At 39.2% G+C, this 18,194-nt stretch overlaps 4 protein-coding genes across 5 annotated transcripts in view; 2 read left to right on the top strand and 2 right to left on the bottom strand.

Annotated features, from left to right (window-relative positions):
• Window positions 1–267: 267 nt before the first annotated feature.
• stx6 (syntaxin 6) lies at window positions 268–2,603 on the bottom strand. The gene is made up of 8 exons (XM_072438727.1): window positions 2,402–2,603; window positions 1,539–1,708; window positions 1,318–1,412; window positions 1,187–1,246; window positions 980–1,108; window positions 632–738; window positions 466–560; window positions 268–394 (listed from the first exon to the last, which is right to left on the bottom strand). The coding sequence occupies exons 1-8, from the start codon at window positions 2,434–2,436 to the stop codon at window positions 318–320; spliced, it is 768 nt and encodes a 255-aa protein (XP_072294828.1). The 5' UTR covers window positions 2,437–2,603; the 3' UTR covers window positions 268–317.
• An 814-nt stretch (window positions 2,604–3,417) lies between these two features.
• Window positions 3,418–9,034, bottom strand: tmem259 (transmembrane protein 259). Of its 2 annotated transcripts, none has more exons than XM_072438106.1 (11): window positions 8,660–9,034; window positions 7,632–7,937; window positions 6,670–6,841; window positions 6,427–6,537; window positions 6,229–6,351; window positions 6,052–6,152; window positions 5,917–5,974; window positions 5,719–5,802; window positions 5,511–5,643; window positions 5,337–5,436; window positions 3,418–4,993 (listed from the first exon to the last, which is right to left on the bottom strand). In XM_072438106.1, the coding sequence occupies exons 1-11, from the start codon at window positions 8,858–8,860 to the stop codon at window positions 4,277–4,279; spliced, it is 2,106 nt and encodes a 701-aa protein (XP_072294207.1). In that variant the 5' UTR covers window positions 8,861–9,034; the 3' UTR covers window positions 3,418–4,276. The 2 variants fall into 2 exon arrangements, with proteins under 2 accessions (XP_072294207.1, XP_072294208.1); XM_072438107.1 differs by having other exon boundaries at window positions 6,724–6,841.
• Window positions 9,035–10,444: 1,410 nt separating this feature from the next.
• Window positions 10,445–16,792, top strand: med16 (mediator complex subunit 16). The gene is made up of 16 exons (XM_072438594.1): window positions 10,445–10,540; window positions 10,893–11,068; window positions 11,149–11,256; window positions 11,454–11,623; window positions 11,702–11,983; window positions 12,394–12,543; window positions 12,618–12,723; window positions 12,870–13,007; window positions 13,107–13,333; window positions 14,003–14,209; window positions 14,292–14,502; window positions 14,591–14,724; window positions 15,345–15,537; window positions 15,611–15,827; window positions 16,233–16,316; window positions 16,419–16,792. The coding sequence occupies exons 2-16, from the start codon at window positions 10,930–10,932 to the stop codon at window positions 16,543–16,545; spliced, it is 2,493 nt and encodes an 830-aa protein (XP_072294695.1). The 5' UTR covers window positions 10,445–10,540; window positions 10,893–10,929; the 3' UTR covers window positions 16,546–16,792.
• A 947-nt stretch (window positions 16,793–17,739) lies between these two features.
• Window positions 17,740–18,194, top strand: part of gpc5b (glypican 5b) — a 57,013-nt gene continuing 56,558 nt past the window's right edge. The window contains exon 1 of the mRNA XM_072438767.1: window positions 17,740–18,086. Coding sequence (XP_072294868.1) covers window positions 17,903–18,086 — 184 coding nt within the window. The 5' untranslated portion in view covers window positions 17,740–17,902. The remainder of the gene's footprint in view (window positions 18,087–18,194) is intronic.

The raw sequence follows: 18,194 nt of genomic DNA, 5'->3' as shown, positions 1-18,194 counted from the left end.
ACATTTAAAAACATCTGTGGCAAGTTATTTACCTGTCTATAACAACAGAGGTGGACGTCTCATTATCATTATTATTATTATCATCATCATTATTACTATTATTATTTTTATTAGTTTCAAAAAGTAATCTTCATTTTCTAAGAAGTTGTTTAAAAAAAGTTTTGTATGTTCTTAGAAAGTTCATTACGATCACAGTTTGAATGCCAGGCTCAGCAACATGACTCAGCAAATATTGTAAAATAGTTGAAAACGACTGACGAAGTTGGAGTGTAGACAGAGGATTAAGACATGTTAGTGATTTGAATACTATCCTTCAATCAGAGGACTGTAAAGAGGATGATGATGACGAAGAGGATCCCCAGTAAAATACCGATGGCGCACCACTGTCTGCGATCTACAGACACAGCATGTTAATGACAATTTGAGACGTTACTTTTTGTACATGTGCTGCAATAGTCCATTTACCGCTGGTCATGTGGGAGACTTTAGCCAGTTTCTTCATGACGTTGTCAAGTCTGGATTGAGTGTTGTCCATCTCGTGACCAAAATCATCCAACATCCTGAGAACAGGAGTAACAGTAGTTAGAGAGTGTGTGTATGTAGAGAAGTGTTATAAATAATGTAGTCTTACACAGCCTGTTCATCGAGCTCCATGCCGATCCGCTCAGACATGTTCTTTAACACACCAATCGTACCAGACACAAGCTCCAGCTGCTCGTCCTGTTGTCCTGCTATCAGCTAATACACAAGTACATGTCTTAATCCATGCGCATTACGGCCAACAGCACAAAATACTATTTCTACCATATTGTTTGCTTCCATCAAACGAATATCAAAATAATACTGATCTTTGATTGATGATTCTATTACATTATTATAAAAGCCATATACAAAAGAGGACTTTTGCAAATATTTAAATCTCACACACTGTTGTTGCATTTGTTAACATCATCAGCACAAAACTGTAGTGTGATTGTACCTGTTGCTGCGTCTGCTGTTCCTCAATAAACTGAGAGTTAGCCGTCTGTAGCTGCCGATCCAAGCGGGTGTATTTATCAGGGCCAGGCTGCCAGATAGGGCCTTGAGCGCCCCGCTCTCCAAGCAACGCCTGCGCAAAGTCAGAAACAATGTTAGAGTTAATACAGGTAATAAATACATGATAATTCTGTGCACATTATGCCATTACCTGTTTATTCTTTTTATCCAGTAGTACAGCAGCAGGACTGGACATCTGTTCCTTCATGTCCTGAAATAAAACAGAGAAAGTGAACAGTTTGTGGATAGAATCTAGAAACTTAAAGGGAAAGGCAACAGTACCTTTACAGTTTGTTTGGTGTTGGTAATAAAGCCCTTCCTCTTTAACAGCTCAGCTGCATCCAAATTAAACTTCTTTGGATTTGACTCCACAATACGTTCAAAGGTTGAGGACATTAACCCAATAACACTAAATGTTCAATCGATATACCGTAATCACGTACAAATAGTAACACACATTTGACACAAATACAAAATAATCTCAGGCCATTATTGAAGGATATTGATCGTCTCATCCAGGTCTTCCAGATCCCACTCGATGGAGCGCAGGCTGTTCCTCAACTCGTTTGTTGTCCAGTCCATCTCCTCCTTGGAGGTTCCTCCTCCGTCCTGCAGCAGCTCGCTCCATCTCTGGTGCAGGCTCTGAGCCGCATTGACTGCCTTCTGTACTTCCCTGTACAAATTGATTTAATAAAGCGATAAAAAAATAAAAAAATCTGACAAACCTTGCAAACCTTTGAACAAATGATCCCAAACATTATGTTGGATTCTAGCAGTTTGACATTGAAATTGTTTGAATAAATATCACAGTTTGTGTGTTTTGTGGTTTTTAATTTTATAATTGTTAAGTTGTCACTATGGCATGACAATACGAAGGAAAAGGCGCAATACTTGATACCAAATTTACTATAATAAGAAAAATGCCTTTTTAAGTAGTTTCACAAAACCAAAGTAAAAATTTTCAGGAAAGGTAACATTTTAGGATTAATTTTCTATACCGATTCCGATTGTTCAGATTTCAATACTAGTATTGGTATCTATGTTTAATTGGTATCTGTGTTTAATCCATTGGTATCTGTGTTTAATTTTGGATAATCCTACTTCAGACGGATAGAATAACAATCAGACAAAAGTACCAGGTTAACCAGTGGTTAATAAACATATGGACTGATTCAATCCTCACAGCACAAGACTTATAATAATAATGAATGATAATTAAATAACGCTAGGAGTTCAGATCAGTTGAATAACGGTGTGGATGTGTTCTATCATCTCTCGTCATTCGAGCAAGTTACGTGGAAACAGCTAGCTCCAGAGTTAGCATCACAGTTAGCATCCACGGTTAGCTTTACAGTTTTGTTCTTACCCTTTGACGACGAAGAACGGATCCTCCATCGACATCCTGTGGCTTTTGTTTAGTCAAAATGTGACCTCATGCGTCAGGGAGTCTTTGCTCATTTATAGTTTGAAAAAAACACCCCCTATTTTAGTTTAAAGCTAAATTGTCAGCCTCAGACCCGCAGCTATCCGCTTTGTTTACATGCCGCAGCGGAAACCACCCCGGCACGTCATCAAGGTGGGCGAAAGGTGGGGTAAACTTAGAACAAAATACCATAACTTCTTAAACGTGTTTTATTATGTACTTAATACTTATTCTTGTGTCGTATCGTATGCCTAAACTCCCTTTTTGGGGGCATTTTATTGTGTTGTCTTCTGTGTATTTCTAATTGTTCACAGTCTGAAATGAAGCAACAGTATTTATTGTTTTTAGTGCATTATTTATTTATTTACATATATCATTTTTTTGACGTTGTTATTCCCTATCATTATTTGAAATGTCATAACTGTCTGCATTATATGTGCATACAGTATGTAATAACAATTTGGCATGAGAAAAAAGATAATCTGCTATGACCTATGATGATATCTTGACTTTTTCTTTGCACTCGTGAAACAATTCTTGTCAGTTTTTTATTGTGCAGTAACATTTGATCTGTAAAGGGTCAAATAAGTAACGTTCAAGTGTTTCATTGTGCAATTTGTAAATTTCAGTATACTGTATTTCCGCTCGTATTTTAATTATAGTGTACATTTAGAAAAGGCTTTACTGGGATTATTCTGCTTTACGGACTATTTCAATATTGTTGTTTACGTGACATATTGTAGCAATATATTGCATTTTAAAATGTGTGATTGAAACAGGCCCAATAATAACAATAAGCTATAAATAAGGGAGAGAAAAAAAGTAAGTCTGGTCTTGAAATCAGACCAGACTGATTTCAAAAGACCACTTTAACGGTCTTTTGTCCTTCAAAGTGGAGTTCGGGGTTGGTCCAGTACAATCTCAAAACTCTGTTCATAAATAATGAGCTGAGACGGGGCTTGGGCAGCTGCTGTGAGACAACTTTACTGAACAATAAAATACATTTTGATGAGTTGAAGATCAATGATTAGGCTTTAATCTCACTGTAGAGGCACAGAAATATTTTCAGAGTGCGCATCAGCCATCTTTATCACACTCCCCAAAATCAGGTGGCAAAAAGGAACCTTACATCCACAGTGTTTAGATTTATATAGTCACTTCAAAAATTTGAATTATTAACAAAGCCAGCTCTAAATCAGCAAAAGGACAAACACTTCTTTTGGGATATGGGGGGAAAGTGTTTATAGCAAGGTTAAGCATATGTGCATTGTACAGTCCATTTGAGGATATTCATAAGGCATTTGTTGGCACAGGACATATATCATCCAACATTATGTCCAGGCCAAAGTACTTTTTTATGAGAATTTGTTCTCATAATAAAACCTAGGCTTCTTGTGCTTCAGTCCTTCAGTCTGGTACAAAACGCACATATTAGTCTTATGTAACATTCACGTGTGTTTTTATTAAACATACCGAAGATTAATCTAAGCGAAATTAACCGAACCACCACAAATTGTCATTATCACAGAGTGGCGGACTTGTCTTGATTCCCATTCTGAGCATAAAAAAACTGAACTAGAGGCTGGGACCAGACCATTGGTGATAAAAGAAGAAACCTTTTATTGATTTAACCTGGTCTGGTTATTATTTTGGTCCATTTAATCATCGATAGTCCAACAAGAAAACACCCTGTTCTCTTACTTTGGATTAAGTCGAGAACAAAATGAACTTATTTTGGGAAATAGGTAATAGATTATGAACCTTCGGATAAGCTCAGTCGCTGAGGCACAAAGTCTGATAAGGTGATATAATTGGGTCTCATGAAGGGCCAGTGGAGGAGTTCTGCACAGCTTTAGAGTCCCAATCTGTGCCTGAAGTCTGTAAAATAGCAGAGTCTGTTTGTAAAGGTGTGGGGCTTGTTTCAGAGGCTGCTTCTGCTACCTGCGGTAGTCTGACAAACGAGGGGCTTGGTGGAGACGTGGATGTTATATCCGTCGCTGAGCCATTATTGTATACAGTTGTGACATCTGGTTCGACTGTACTGGGTTCTGTTTCACTTCTTTGTGTCGCCCCTCCTACCCACACTTCCATGTTAATCTCTCCAGTTCCCAGAGTGACATTGTCTCCTGCAGTAGAGGCAGACGCCCCTTCACTGATCCTGTAATGCACAGTGCTGCTCTGCTGGGAGTTGGACAGAGCCTCAGTGATGATGGCTGCAGTCTGAGCCACCCAGTTGAGCTCAGAGCGAACGTCTCCTGCAGCGACCTCAGCGGCGGTGGGGCCTGAAACAGGGCCTGATGCGGAGGCAGCGGCTTGCAGCTCTGTCTGAGCCTCGGCCTCAGGGCTGGGGGCCGAATGTGAGGGCTGGGGGGCGTCAGGAGCAGGTCCAGGCTCTGCAGCAGCAGAGGCGTTGTCCTGCAGGGCTGTGGGGTTGTTCTGACCTGCCTGCTGGTTCTGAAGAAGCATTTCCTGGATCCGGATTTGTTGCAGGATAGCAGGAAGTTCATAATGATGAAAGAAGTAGATCATGGAGTGCTGTTGGAAAGGAACAGATGTTTAATACAGTGTTTTACAAAATACCTTTCAACCAGCCAGTTGTTTTTTCACAGTAAAGCTCAGCATTATTATAAGAACATTTTATCTTGCGTGTGTTGGCTCTGGACTAGAACTATAAACTAGTACAACCTGTGTGAATGTACGAAATGTTGACAGACCAAACATTTTTAACACTTTTGAAAAGTAGTTAAATCACAATCCATCCACGCCTTATTTTATTGCCTTAAAAAAAATATTGGTCCAAGAGCTTCTATAGTAAATCGCCACCGCTTTCAACTTTGGGAAGGTACTTAAAATCCCTGTATATTTTAAAGATATTTACCTGAATAAAGAGCCAGGATGTTACCAGGGCCAAGCTGCTGTACTGGCCGTTAAAGCGGTAGTGATAAGCATAGAAGGCAAAGTGGTATAAATAAAAGAACCTGCAATACAAGAAAGAAAGAATAGTTTTTTTATTAAAAAATAAAATAAAAAGTTTTTGTTTTTTTAAACAAACCTCAGCCAATGGCGTTTGCTTGTGTTGGTGTGACAGCAGATAGCATCATACTGGTCAGCTAACCAGACAATGAGGATGATGTAAAAGGCTGTTGTTGTATCATTAAAAAACTCAGACATAATAGCCTCCATTCCTGAGGACGACAAACACATTTTGTGAGTAATCAAACACCCTTGATGCAACTTTCTCCTTTAGGTTTTGAACATACCGACGAGAGCAAGAATGACAGTGAGCAGAGGGGCAGCGGGGAAAGCTATGGTCATGTTCATCTCTAACATCTGCAGAAGGTCCACTGAAAGGCAAAGAACATTTTGTGAGTTATTGCCAATGGAAGCAGAAAGAAACATCGCTTTCCCAAAAGAATTGTAAGACAAAACATGAAAATTTGTTGTTTTAGGAAACTAACCAATGAAGACGAATATTTGATGATGAGAATATCTGAGCAGCATAGAAACGGACAGTGTCTGAAACACAGTAGTAAAATTAAGTATTTACAAAATGTAGTACGAGAAGTTATTGAACTTTCAACTCATTTACTTACAAAAATAACCATAATGACAAAAGCAGCGAGGTATGATGTCCTTGCCATCCACATGCTGACAAATCGGTAATGTTCACCAGAAACCACATTTCTCAAGAATCCTGAAAAACAGTGGTACATTTTAGTATCCTGGGAAACGTTATTTTCATCTTGACATATGCTTGATTTGACTTTTACCTTTGTTTTCCTCATTCTCTGCCAGGGCCTTGACACTAGACATCAAAATATCATCGTAGCCTAAAAATTCATCCAGTAAAAAGCGACTAAAGCCGTCACCAAAACATTCATCCTTCATGGGATCTATAATAAAATAGTCAACTGTCAAATGGGAAAGTCAACCCAAGTGATGAGAGTCTTACTGAATCTGATTCTTACCCAGAGTAACTATCATGACAGGAATGTTTAGCCTTTGTCTGGTGTTCTGAGACAGACGCAGGAAGCCATACTCAAGAGAATACTCCACTATGTACTCCTCCTGAGGCCACACTGTGTGAAGAACAAATTGAAAATAAAGCTATCAATTTATGAAACATGAAATGACATGCGTGAGATGAGCCAAAAGACAGGAAAGTCCAGTGGAACTCAGAGATGGAAGGACTTAATAGGTGGGGAGTTTACCTGCTCTGGTTAGCATCTCCAGCTCAGACACTGAGTCCTTCAGCAGCTGCATACCTTTAGTGGTCTGGCTGAAAGAGACGTCCTGGCTCTCGTTCACTGGCGGCCCTCCTCCTGCACCCACAGCTCCACCAACCAGTGAGGGCTTTAGGCGAGGCTCGAGGTCCAGCTCGAACTGAAATCATTATGAACATAAGAAGAAATGAGAAGGAAGTAAGACCTGCTGTCAGCTAATGTACTACTGTCAGGGAAATGTATCATTATCTTTTTATTATTATCATTATCTTTCATTATCTATTTTATGTGATTGGGGCAACATGTCCAAGGCTGCAACGATGAATCGACTAATTGTTAAAATAATAGTTGTCTTTTTACAACGACACACTAATTGTTAACTGCACCACTCATCAATAAAACACTTTATTAGAAAACATTATTTAGCTAGAAGACATATTTCAAACTTTATTTGGTTTATAATATATTTAAAAAGTAAATAATCGGTTGACTAGTTGATTAAGCTCATGACAGCTCTAATACCATTTATAATGATTATTTGCTGGTAAAATTACTAATGTAAATATACTTATTTGTGTCATAATTGTATAAATATAGAGATATGGAAAAGTCTGCCAGGGACCACAAGGCCACAGATAACTTTCAAGACAACAAACAATTTTAACTATTATTTATTGTATTTCTATTTATTCAATCCCTTCAACATTGTATCTTTATTATTTCACAGTCTGTGTTGTACTCATATTTTTGAACAGTTTCAAGCAGTTGTGAGGGGTCGGTGGTCGGGCATGTGGGATTGTTTTAATGGACTATAAAGCCATTTGTGTTACAACTTGTATGAAAAGTTTTATTGCTATGAAAATACTATGAAATAAATGATCCATCACTACATTCTAAAGTCTCAGAACTATCGAGAGTTATATCTTGTTCGTTCACGCAGCTGCACTTACATGCACAGAGCTATTGTCAAACATCTCCACAGTCATCTCCTCCTCGTCCTCCTCTTCTTCCTGCAGAGCTGCCAGACTGAGCCCAGCCACATTTGCCCCCCCTCCAGCATCGTCCGCCTCCAACTCCTCCTGAAAACTTGAGTCGTAGTACTGAAGAAAGACCGGTGATCTGGTGGAGTTCCTCTGGATCTCAACTCGAAGGATGCCGTCCCGGGGCCAGCGCTCTCTCACTCCCTCCAGACAGTTGATTGGTGAACGTGAAAAGGCGATGTGTATGTAGGCAAGGATAAACAAGACGAAGAGAGCCTGCGTATAATGAAATCGGATACAAAATTAAGTAAGAAAAACATTGTTGTTTTGATTCTGAACAGCAGTGAGACGGGCACAGACAATATTATTTGTGATTGTTTTTTATCATATCATTAATAATTAAGATGGATAATTAAAGGCATTCCAACTAGATCAGAGCACTAGAGGTTCACCATCTTATCAATTTGTGATTGAATGCCAGTCTAGACTACTCCTTGCAAGGACATGAACACAAAAAAAATACAAGTGATGCAATGAAAACTATAAAAAAAATGCAACATCAAACAGAGTTCTGCATCGCACAATATCTTAAAAGGTGGCCAAAGCAGTCTGTTGAGAGAACTCTGCACATGTTGGCTTTAGGTTTGATAAGTGGAGAAAAGCCTGAATGCATGACTACTAATCCAATGGCGCAACATAGAACTGATATTCAAGGCAGTGTTGAACCACCATTTTCTCAATTTAATCCATAATGTTGTTGTTACTAAAATGAGTCTATAACTTTGAATTTCCCATCTAAAAACAACAAATGTCAGTGCTATGGATCCTATCTGGAGGGATTACCGTAGTTTAACAAATGTCAGACTTAAGCAGGTATCCACGTAGTTCACATACAGTACTAATCCATCAAAAAAATATGAAAAGTGAATGTTTATGTCTGCACTGTTTAGATTACTATAGATGATAGATTGAAATTTGAAGAAGGAATAACACATTACCTTGAGAAGAACAAAGAACTCAAACACTCTTCTGAAGGACGGAGGAAAAAGTCTGGCATATGTGACAGCCATCTTGAAGAAGAGGGCATGAAAGAGGCGGTCACGAACATTGATAAGTGGGTTCTGATTGATGTGGGGGTTCCGCATGCGGTTGTTGTTATTATTGAGTGGCACATTGTTGTTGGGTGTGTTGTCTGACATGGCCTCTTGCAGACAGGGACTGAGGTTTGGGAGAAATCTGGTTCACAATCAGAGCAGGTCACTCTGCACAGAAACAGCTCTGCGCTGCTCCTAGGGCAGCATATCTGCAGTGAAGGTTGTGGGAATTCTCAGTATCCTCTGACCACCGGGACATAGAGATGGCGTTGAGCAGAACTAAAACACAAAAACAATCCCGTGACTTTATCAATTTTCATCATTACTCAACATCAATTAGGTCAGGTCAGTATTTAGCTCAAATACTTCTACAATACTGTATAATATATAATAGTGATAGTTGGAAGTAGAAAACCCCAGAAGATCAGAGCCTCAAAGCAATGCAGATACATGTTAACACTTTTGTAACGGGAATGTGTAAATGAAAACAGGTCTAAGAATTTAAACAGTTAGCTTTGTGAAGACATTTTGTGTAATTTTTTTCAACTGTGTTCAGTGCACAAAACACTAACTCGCTCTCAAGCTCTAACGATAATGCTCACATAGTTATTGCTCACATTGAGAAAGAAATTGCATGTTGCAACAGTTAATTTCAGGCCTCGCAAAGTCGCTATACATACAGTACTTCAAAGACAACCACTGACGAGACAAATAGCACGCTAGTGTTCTATGTATTCTATGTGATTTAATACAAACATTACATGAAAACTTACAAGTTAGGTGAGAAAGCGCGAGCCCATTTTGTTCCCCGCGTTAAAAACGCAGACCGCAAAGACTCACACAGGCAACAGCAGCGAACTGATTAGCGATGACTGGGAGGCTAAAAGCTAACGAGCACAAACACCAAAACTGTTTCAACCGTGAATATCGAGCGATTTTTCTTGACATTTAGCAGAGCCTGGTCTATATGTAATTATACGTCAACCGCAGTGAATGGAGAAAATTATATTCATAACTTATGCTTTAGTTTTGGTAAAACATCACGTAAGCAACTGATCGGTGTCGAACGGGCCAACGCGAAACTGCAGGGCCGAAAACAACATTAAAGTGTCGTAATTCTGGTCTGCTGCTCCCCTTGACAGATTCAACACCAAATATAAAATGGGAATATCGTTCAGAATGAAAAACACATCCAAGTATGTTCTCGCTTTAATATATTTTCTTTGCAAATCAGCAAAAATAATATTTACTTTAAGCATCTCAATGCTGGATGATGGTGTCCCATAAATGTTTTATCGAATATGCGAACAGAAAAAACACGGTGGAAATACCGAAAATACAACCTTTTTTTTATTTATTTATTTTTTAACAAAATTATCCCCAAATGATTATTATCTTAACATACAATAGTATGTGATAGGATCTCTAAATACTAAAAAATATGGTGATATTCCTTGAAAAAAATAAAAAATAACAAGTTTAGTAGGTTTTGACTCCCTTGCTTATGCCTGATAAAATATCGCAACATAAATACAATTTAAAGCAAAATCATTAACATTATATTCAAACCAAAAAATAACCCGCGACGAAATCTAATATTTTGTAATTATTTGGCCTTTTTTACGCTCACTAATTTGCTTTTAGTTAAAACAAAAAAAGGAAAGTAGTGAGATAGCACAGATCTCTCTCTGGGGTCCTGAGGTTTTGTTTAGCGGAACTGAATGAAAGAAGAGAATTTGTTTTGAACATAAAAATAAGCTTTTGTAGCAACGTTTTGAATTGAAAGTAAGCCCGATTTAGCTCTATCTTTTCTCTAGAAGGGGGCATAAGTCAGATATTGGATGATTAATTACTATAGACTCGTCTGTGATAATTAACAGACGCAGGTCGCTCTGCTCTGGATGTAATGATCGTTTGTGAAGGGAAAATTATGAGCGAAAAACATTCTAATAAAGTTGAGTAAGGTATATGCTGATTACGCAACAAATAACAATATTTTATTATCTTTGCTAATAAAATATTATTGGTTATGAGTGACTTCAAATAATACTAACAATATGCACATTGATGAATGTCTGATAATTAACACCTTTAGATTATATGAGCACATCTGACGTGAGTCCTGACACATTTTCAGGTGAGGCTCCTCTGGGCGTCGTCTTTGTGGTGGAAACATGGAGCTGGCTTATGTTTGTGAGTGGGAAAAACGTCCTAAAAGCACCCACTGTCCCTCTATTCCTCTGGTGTGCTCCTGGTCCTGCAGGAACCTCGTGGCTTTCAGCACAGACCTAAAAAATGACGATGAAGAAAAAGGTGAATAAAGTCTGATTTCACACGGTGGTGTTTTTGCTGTTTGGCTGCTAAGTATTATTTAAAGTGAGTATTATTTGCAGATGTCAGCCAAATGATCCACATCATTGACACTGAGCACCCCTGGGATGTTTACTCTATCAACTCAGGACACACAGAGGTTATTTCATGTTTGGAGTGGGACCAATCAGGTGAGTTTTGCTCTACAGTGCCATACCTATTTTCCTAATGAATGAATGTGATTGTTGTACAAATAACGAATACAAACAGCAGATAAATTTAAGCGTTATTATAATTATAATAAAACTTTATAGTTTTTACTTATTATTTTTACATAGTTGTGCTTTGAAAAAGATTTCACCACATTAAATTGTTTTCTATCTTTAAGGTTCAAGACTATTATCTGCTGATGGTGATGGCAAGATTAAATGCTGGTCTATGTCTGACCATCTCGTCAACAGCTGGGAGAACTACCTGTCTAACTCAGTAGATGGTGACCCCATTATAGCCCTTAGCTGGCTCCACAATGGTGTCAAGCTGGCTCTGCATGTGGAAATGGTCCGAAATATTCAAATATTTTATGACCGAAATTCCTGCAAAGTTGACTTTTTAAAAACGTTGTTTTTTTTCCTTTAGTCCAGCTCAACAAACTTTAGCGAGAAGTTTTCCAGAGTGAAGTTTTCCCCTTCTCTAACTCTTTTTGGAGGAAAGCCCATGGAGGGATGGTTAGCTGTGACCGTTAGTGGTTTGGTCACAGTGTCACTGCTGAAACCAGGGGGAACACTGCTCACAGCCAGTGAGAGCTTATGTCGGCTGAGAGGACGTGTGGCCCTGGCTGACATCGCCTTTACTGGAGGTGGAAATATTGTGGTAGCAGCTACAGATGGCAGCAGCTCCTCTCCTGTTCAGTTTTATAAGGTTAGAGACAACTAAGATTATACCCTTTTTCAATTTTATTGGATGACCTACTGAATTAATGTTACATTGAATTATTCATTATACTATCCTGTAAATGGAAGATATTTATAATGTGTTACTAAAGTATTATAGTACCATGCGTTTAGTGTCAATTCGGTAGCCAGAAAGAGTCAGCTACATATTGCGACATAATACTTACATACAACATACTGATCTCCTGTGAACACATTGAAATAGCAAAACATTTACCGGTATATAAGATATATGGATGAATAGAAAATTGTGATGTTTTACAGATGTGCTAATTCATTTATTAACTCTCAATTTCAAATAAATGAAAATGACAAAAAAATTAAGACGCCACTGAAGTAAACAGCATTTAATATAATACAATGTTCTTCCTTATCTAGGTGGTGGTCAGTGTTGTCAGTGAAAAATGCCGCATTGACACGGAACTCCTGCCTTCTCTTTTTCTTCGCTGCACAACTGATGCACTTAGAAGAGATAAATACCCAGCAGTCACCCACCTCAAGTTTTTGACCAGAGAGAACTCTGAACAGGTAAGCCACAAAGGCAAACAGACTTTTATTAATGACGAAAATGTATGTTGGACTTGAACTGTGCGCATGTGTAGGTCTTGCTGTGCGCATCCAATCAGACCGGCAGCATTGTAGAATGTTGGTCTCTGAGGAAAGAGGGGCTTCCAGTCAACAACATCTTCCAGCATCGATCTCCTGTTGGTAGGAATCATGTTTTATGTATATTTTAATATTGCTTTTCATCTGCCTTCATTCTAAACCTAAAAGCTTGCTGTAATGGCATTACTTCATCCTATTAATTGTTGCTTGTTGTATTTCTTACCCTTTTATTTGTAATCCGTCTTTAGTGGGTGAAAAACAGCCGACCATCCTGAAATGGCGAATTCTGACAACCACCAACGACTTAGATAGAGTGTCGGCTATTGCTCTTCCCAAACTACCCATTTCCATCTCCAACACAGATACAAAGTTCTGCCCAGGCCTTGGTGAGCTAGAAACCATCCTCTAGTGAATAATGTCATAATGTATTGTTTTAGTCTCTTTTATAAACCTTTTTATGTCTAATGTTTTTTTTCTGTTCTCAGGTTTGGCTCTGGCCTTCCATGACGGCAGTATTCAGATCCTTCATCGCATGTCCCTTCATACCATGTGCGTTTTCTATGGCTCCTCCTCGACCTCGGGACCTGGGCAGCGGCCTGGGGAGGAGTCTGCCATCAAACGCCAACGAACGGGCGGACCTGCCATCCACTTTAAAGCCATTCAGTTCTCTTGGACATCGCTTGCATTGGCAGGAATTGACAACCATGGCAAAGTAAGGTTTCGAATATTACGGTTGTAGTCGACTAAAGACATCCTTGGTCAACTAAATGCTCTGGGCATCAATTAATTGACTAAAAGCGTGTTGCTGTAACATGATGCTGGAAAAAAAAATATATATATATTAGAATCTTACACAGAGAACACCAGTTAACTCACTCCAAGTTTTCTTCTTTCTAGCTTGAGCCATATAAATCCTCATAATCCTCATAAAATAATTGGTCTAATTACTAATTAAAAAGGGAGTGTCTATAGAGCCGTGGCGCGCAGCCGAAACTGCTAGGCTATTTCGTGTCGCAACTCCTGAAACTGCTGGGCTATTTGACCGCGCCAAGCCACAGCCAATTAAAAATATGGTTAACCAAAAGACTCCATAGAACGATTCATTTTCCAAACTAGTTTACACTATATACAATTTGATAATGATCATAATAAATAAGGACTACACTACTATTGAATATGATTAGTGATTCCCATTTGGTTTTGCTATTTTCTTCTTTTGAAATATTTCTGTATTAAACATTAGTTGTATAAGGGGAAAACCTTTGAGCATGGTCAGTTTCAATAATAACTCAAATTAAACAACACAACTAAATGCATAGTAGACATTTACATGAGTATTTTTTCATGTTTTGTTTTTAACCCTTTATTTTAATATATACAGCTTCACATGCTGAGGGTGTCGCCATCCATGGGACAGGTGCTTGACATGAACACAACACTGCGTCACCTCCTGTTCCTCATGGAGTACTGCATGGTAACCGGGTACGACTGGTGGGACGTCCTGCTACACGTTCAGCCCACTATGGTCCATAATCTGGTGGAGAAACTGCATGAAGAGTATATGAGGCAGAACCAGGCTTTACAACAGGTCAGCAAATATGAAACGGTCAATTTATAACATAGTTTGACCGTCACCCTCTTCATACCAGTGGTTGTTGTTATCGCTGCAGGTTCTGGCCACTCGTATCGTGGCAGTGAAAGCCTCTCTGTGTAAACTGTCGACCGCCACAGCTGCCCGGGCCTGTGACTTCCACGCCAAACTGCTGCTCATCGCCATAAGTGCCACGCTAAAGTCACTACTCAGACCACATGTGCTTAACTCGCCCGACAAGAGCCCCGGAGACCGACTCACGGAGATCTGTGCCAAGAATACAGACACGGGTAAAAAAGGCGCTTTACAGTGCACTCCCATGTACTCTTTTAATAGTAACTAGCAGTTCAAATGTTCACTTTGTTAAAACCCTTTTAGACATTGACAAGGTGATGATTAACCTTAATACGCAAGATTTTGTCCTGGACGGCCCGCATTTACAGTCTCTGCAGCAGCTCATCCAGTGGGTGGGAGATTTCGTTCTCTACTTGTTAGCCAACCTGCCAAACCAGGTAAGATATGAGTGTAATGAGGTAATTAGTCTGAATAATCGTGACAAATCTGCTAGTAAATACCGTATTTTCCGGACTATAAGTCGCACTGGAGTATAAGTCACACCATCCAAAAAATGCTTATTAGAGAAGAAAAAAAACATATATAAGTTGAGTACGAAATGCGGTTGCAAGTGTGAAAATAACAAATAATATCACATATAAGTTGCTCCGGAGTATAGGTATATAAGTGTATAATTATAAATATAAGTATAAGTCGCACCCGGCCAAAACAATGAAAAAAGGTGCGACTTATAGTTCGGAAAATACGGTAATCACTGACTATTTTACTGATTGTTCTGACTGGTCTATCTGGTCAGAAATGACAGTTCATTTATTACATCAAAATGCTTTTTATCAACAATACCGGTACATTTTATTTGTAAATGTGTTCTACCTAGAAGTGTTCAGTCAGAATATTTTATTTTACCGTTTTTTCTGGTTAAAAATGTATTAAACAATAGAAATAATAATTTGACTTGACAGTTGACTAATAAAAAATGTTGGTTTGGATAATAAAAAATAGAACAAAAAGCTATTAAAAACTCCTTTAGTCTAATATGTCTCTTTGCTCTCTGCAGGGCTCAATGGTGCGTCCCGGATTCGGCTTTATGCGGGACGGAGCTTCTTTGGGGATGCTGCGAGAGATGCTGGTCATGATTCGGATCTGGGGTTTACTGAAGACCAGCTGCCTGCCCACCTTCACCGCTACATCCGACAACCAGGACAGTCTCCAGCTGCTGTTCAGGCTGCTGACCAAATTGTGGCTTTGCTGTAAGAAATCGTTGAAGGGAAAAGCTCGTTCCAGTGATGAGCTCGAGCCTTTAAGCAAACCTCTGTGTCTCAGGTCGAGAAGATGCGCCTCCGCAGGATCCCGACGAGAGCTTGATTGATGAGTGCTGCCTGCTGCCCAGTCAGCTGCTGGTCCCCACGATGGACTGGTTACCGGTGAACGATGGGGTTATTGTGAAGCTGCAGGGCAAACATCCGCTCCGGCTGCAGTTTGGGAAGCCCTCGTCTTTGCCAGGACAGGGCTCCACAACCCCACTGGAGGTCTTCACCAGGTAAATAAACTCTGCATCATCATCTGGAGCAGTCTGCACGTTAATAGATACATTCAACATATACAAATGGTGTTCATTACTTTTATTCTGTACTATGTCCTGAACATAAACAATACAGAATAGTTAAATATCTTCCTCCAAAGACTTCACTCTTCACCAAACCAAATACTTTTAAAGAGGATTGGCTTTGGAGCTCTAGATTGAAAAGACCCAAACATATAATTGACTGTTAGAATTGACTAAATCTCGATCTCAATTAAAATCTGATAATCAGCACCGTCCCTTTCTTTTTATACTATTGCATGGCTAAAACTGAGCTGGTCTATTTTATTTTAATGGTAAGATTTCTGTTTCATAAGTAATAAGTAAGATTACACTGTTCATTGAGTAAATTGTTTTTTATAGAAGCCCCAGTTCGCAAAAGATGGATAACCTTCGCTGCATTCACATGGGAGTGAGTCCCACAGAGGAGAGCAAGGCTTGTACCAGGTGAGTTATACACCACAATTACATGAGATTCTTGATGGGAGATGTTTGACCTTATTTGTATGTTTAAATCATTATGTAACGCTATGCACTGTTTGATTTTAGATGCGGGTGTGTGACAATGCTCCTATCGCCCAACAAATCGAATGCTATGAAGCAGTGGGAGCAGCGCTGGATTAAAAACTGTCTTTGTGGAGGTCTTTGGAGGAAGATTCCGCAGGCCTTCAACTGAACTTTTAGACCAGTGTTCACATCATTAAAGACTGAGAACAAAGTGAACAAATATCACTTCATGGTAGAAAAAGTTTCAAATGCATCACTTGTAGTTTGAAACGTTTTCCACCATGGACATCTCCTGGACGAATGAGGAATTACACTTACCAGTAATCACTTCATCATGTCTTCAATAGGAAACATCTTTCACTTCAAAATATTGCTTTTGTATTGTAAATTATTCTTTGTATTAAACGTTCACCACAAACAAAAAATATTTGTCTGGTTTTTCATTTTTATTTATATTTATAGGGAAAAACTGCTCCGGCACTGCTTTAAAATCATTTAAAGGCATACAATTATTTAATTTTAAAAGTGTTGTTCTGCAGGTAGGAAGCAAAGTTATTGAGAGCCCGTTTTCCTGTCTCTGTGTGGATGGGTCTGTAAGACGAAAATGTCCTGAGACCTCAAGTGGTGACAACTTGACCTGAGGTGTAACAAACTTGATAAATGATCAGGCAAAAAGCCAATTAGAGCCTTATAAAGAAACAAAATGCAGCGCTGTTCTCTGCTTGCATCCAATGATTGTCATCCTACTTAGAATATCATTCACAGGGGTGAGTTCTGTATCCTTCTCCTGTAATGAAACAATGATTAAACGTATTTGTCGTCAAGCTGATTAACTTTAATAATTAATTTTTTTAAGGATTTAACTGTTTAACTGCCAAAATTTAGCAGAAATTGCAAACTTAAAACTCATATTCATTGCATAGCAGTCACATAGCTCATTTCTGTATAAACTAAGTATATGAAAGCATTATCTGATAGTCACTCATATCAAGTTATACTCAACAGGAACACTAGATGACGCTGCGCACTCACTCTGACCTAAACGTTAGACTTTCCCGGCGAGATAAAACTAACTTTCAACAATGTTTTTTTTTCCCCACATTTAGTTTTATAATGTTTTATAACTTCTCTGGAGGCAATTTTGCAGAATCTTATTCTGCATTGTAATAACAATAAAATGATGATGATCTTTTATAGCCTGTGTGTTGTGTGTAAACTCCTGCTCGACAAGAGAGTTATTAAAGTGCTTTACTGTGAAGAGGGACATGAGGACACCACAGTGGACTCAGACTCAGACAGAGGAGGGACAGAGGAACAGAGGAGAGGAACAGAGGAACAGAGGAACAGTGGGACAGAGGAGCAGAGGAACAGAGGAGCAGAGGAGCAGAGGAGCAGAGGAGCAGAGGAGCAGAGGAGCAGAGGAGCAGAGGGAGGGCGCAGAGAGACAGTTTCAGACCCGGGACTTCAGTACTCACCATCCTCTCTGTCTCTGCCTTCTTTCTCTTCTCTCTGATTGAGATGTTGCGATGTCCCGGGCAGATTTACAAGTCGTGGAACTATTTTGGGTGATTTTTATTGCATTTGCGGTGGTTCCGGAGGCGGCCAGTGCCAGGAGATCGGCCGGAGCGGACAGCTGTCATGAGGTGAAGACAGCTTACATGATGCGCCAAATAGGTCCAGTGGAGCTGGTGCCAGACACAGCCCAAACAGGTCAGAGCGCACCACATTTTACCCACAGGCCTCAGAACATGAGAGTCACTCATTTAGCCTCCTTTTTATAGTGATGACTGGATCACAAGATCATAATAGTCAAACTGT

The sequence above is a fragment of the Eucyclogobius newberryi genome, unplaced genomic scaffold (assembly GCF_026437365.1).
Source record: "Eucyclogobius newberryi isolate DKJ021-1_F unplaced genomic scaffold, fEucNew1.0.hap1 SCAF_9, whole genome shotgun sequence".
NCBI lineage: Eukaryota > Metazoa > Chordata > Actinopteri > Gobiiformes > Gobiidae > Eucyclogobius > Eucyclogobius newberryi.
The sequence above is the reverse complement of the archived record's forward strand: the minus strand, read 5'-3'. Positions and strand labels throughout refer to the sequence as shown.

Coding starts and splice junctions, on each gene's coding strand:
- stx6 (XM_072438727.1), bottom strand. CDS start 2,436: ATGTCGATGGAGGATCCGTTCTTCGTCGTCAAAGG. Junction 1,413..1,538: donor AGACCTGGATGAGACGATCA/ATATCCTTCAAT, acceptor CAACCTTTGAAC/GTATTGTGGAGTCAAATCCA. Junction 395..465: donor AGTCTCCCACATGACCAGCG/GTAAATGGACTA, acceptor CTGTGTCTGTAG/ATCGCAGACAGTGGTGCGCC.
- tmem259 (XM_072438106.1), bottom strand. CDS start 8,860: ATGTCAGACAACACACCCAACAACAATGTGCCACTCAATAATAACAAC. Junction 6,352..6,426: donor TGTCATGATAGTTACTCTGG/GTAAGAATCAGA, acceptor ATTTTATTATAG/ATCCCATGAAGGATGAATGT. Junction 5,644..5,718: donor TGTCATTCTTGCTCTCGTCG/GTATGTTCAAAA, acceptor TGTCGTCCTCAG/GAATGGAGGCTATTATGTCT.
- med16 (XM_072438594.1), top strand. CDS start 10,930: ATGGAGCTGGCTTATGTTTGTGAGTGGGAAAAACGTCCTAAAAGCACC. Junction 13,334..14,002: donor GAATTGACAACCATGGCAAA/GTAAGGTTTCGA, acceptor TAATATATACAG/CTTCACATGCTGAGGGTGTC. Junction 16,317..16,418: donor GAGAGCAAGGCTTGTACCAG/GTGAGTTATACA, acceptor GTTTGATTTTAG/ATGCGGGTGTGTGACAATGC.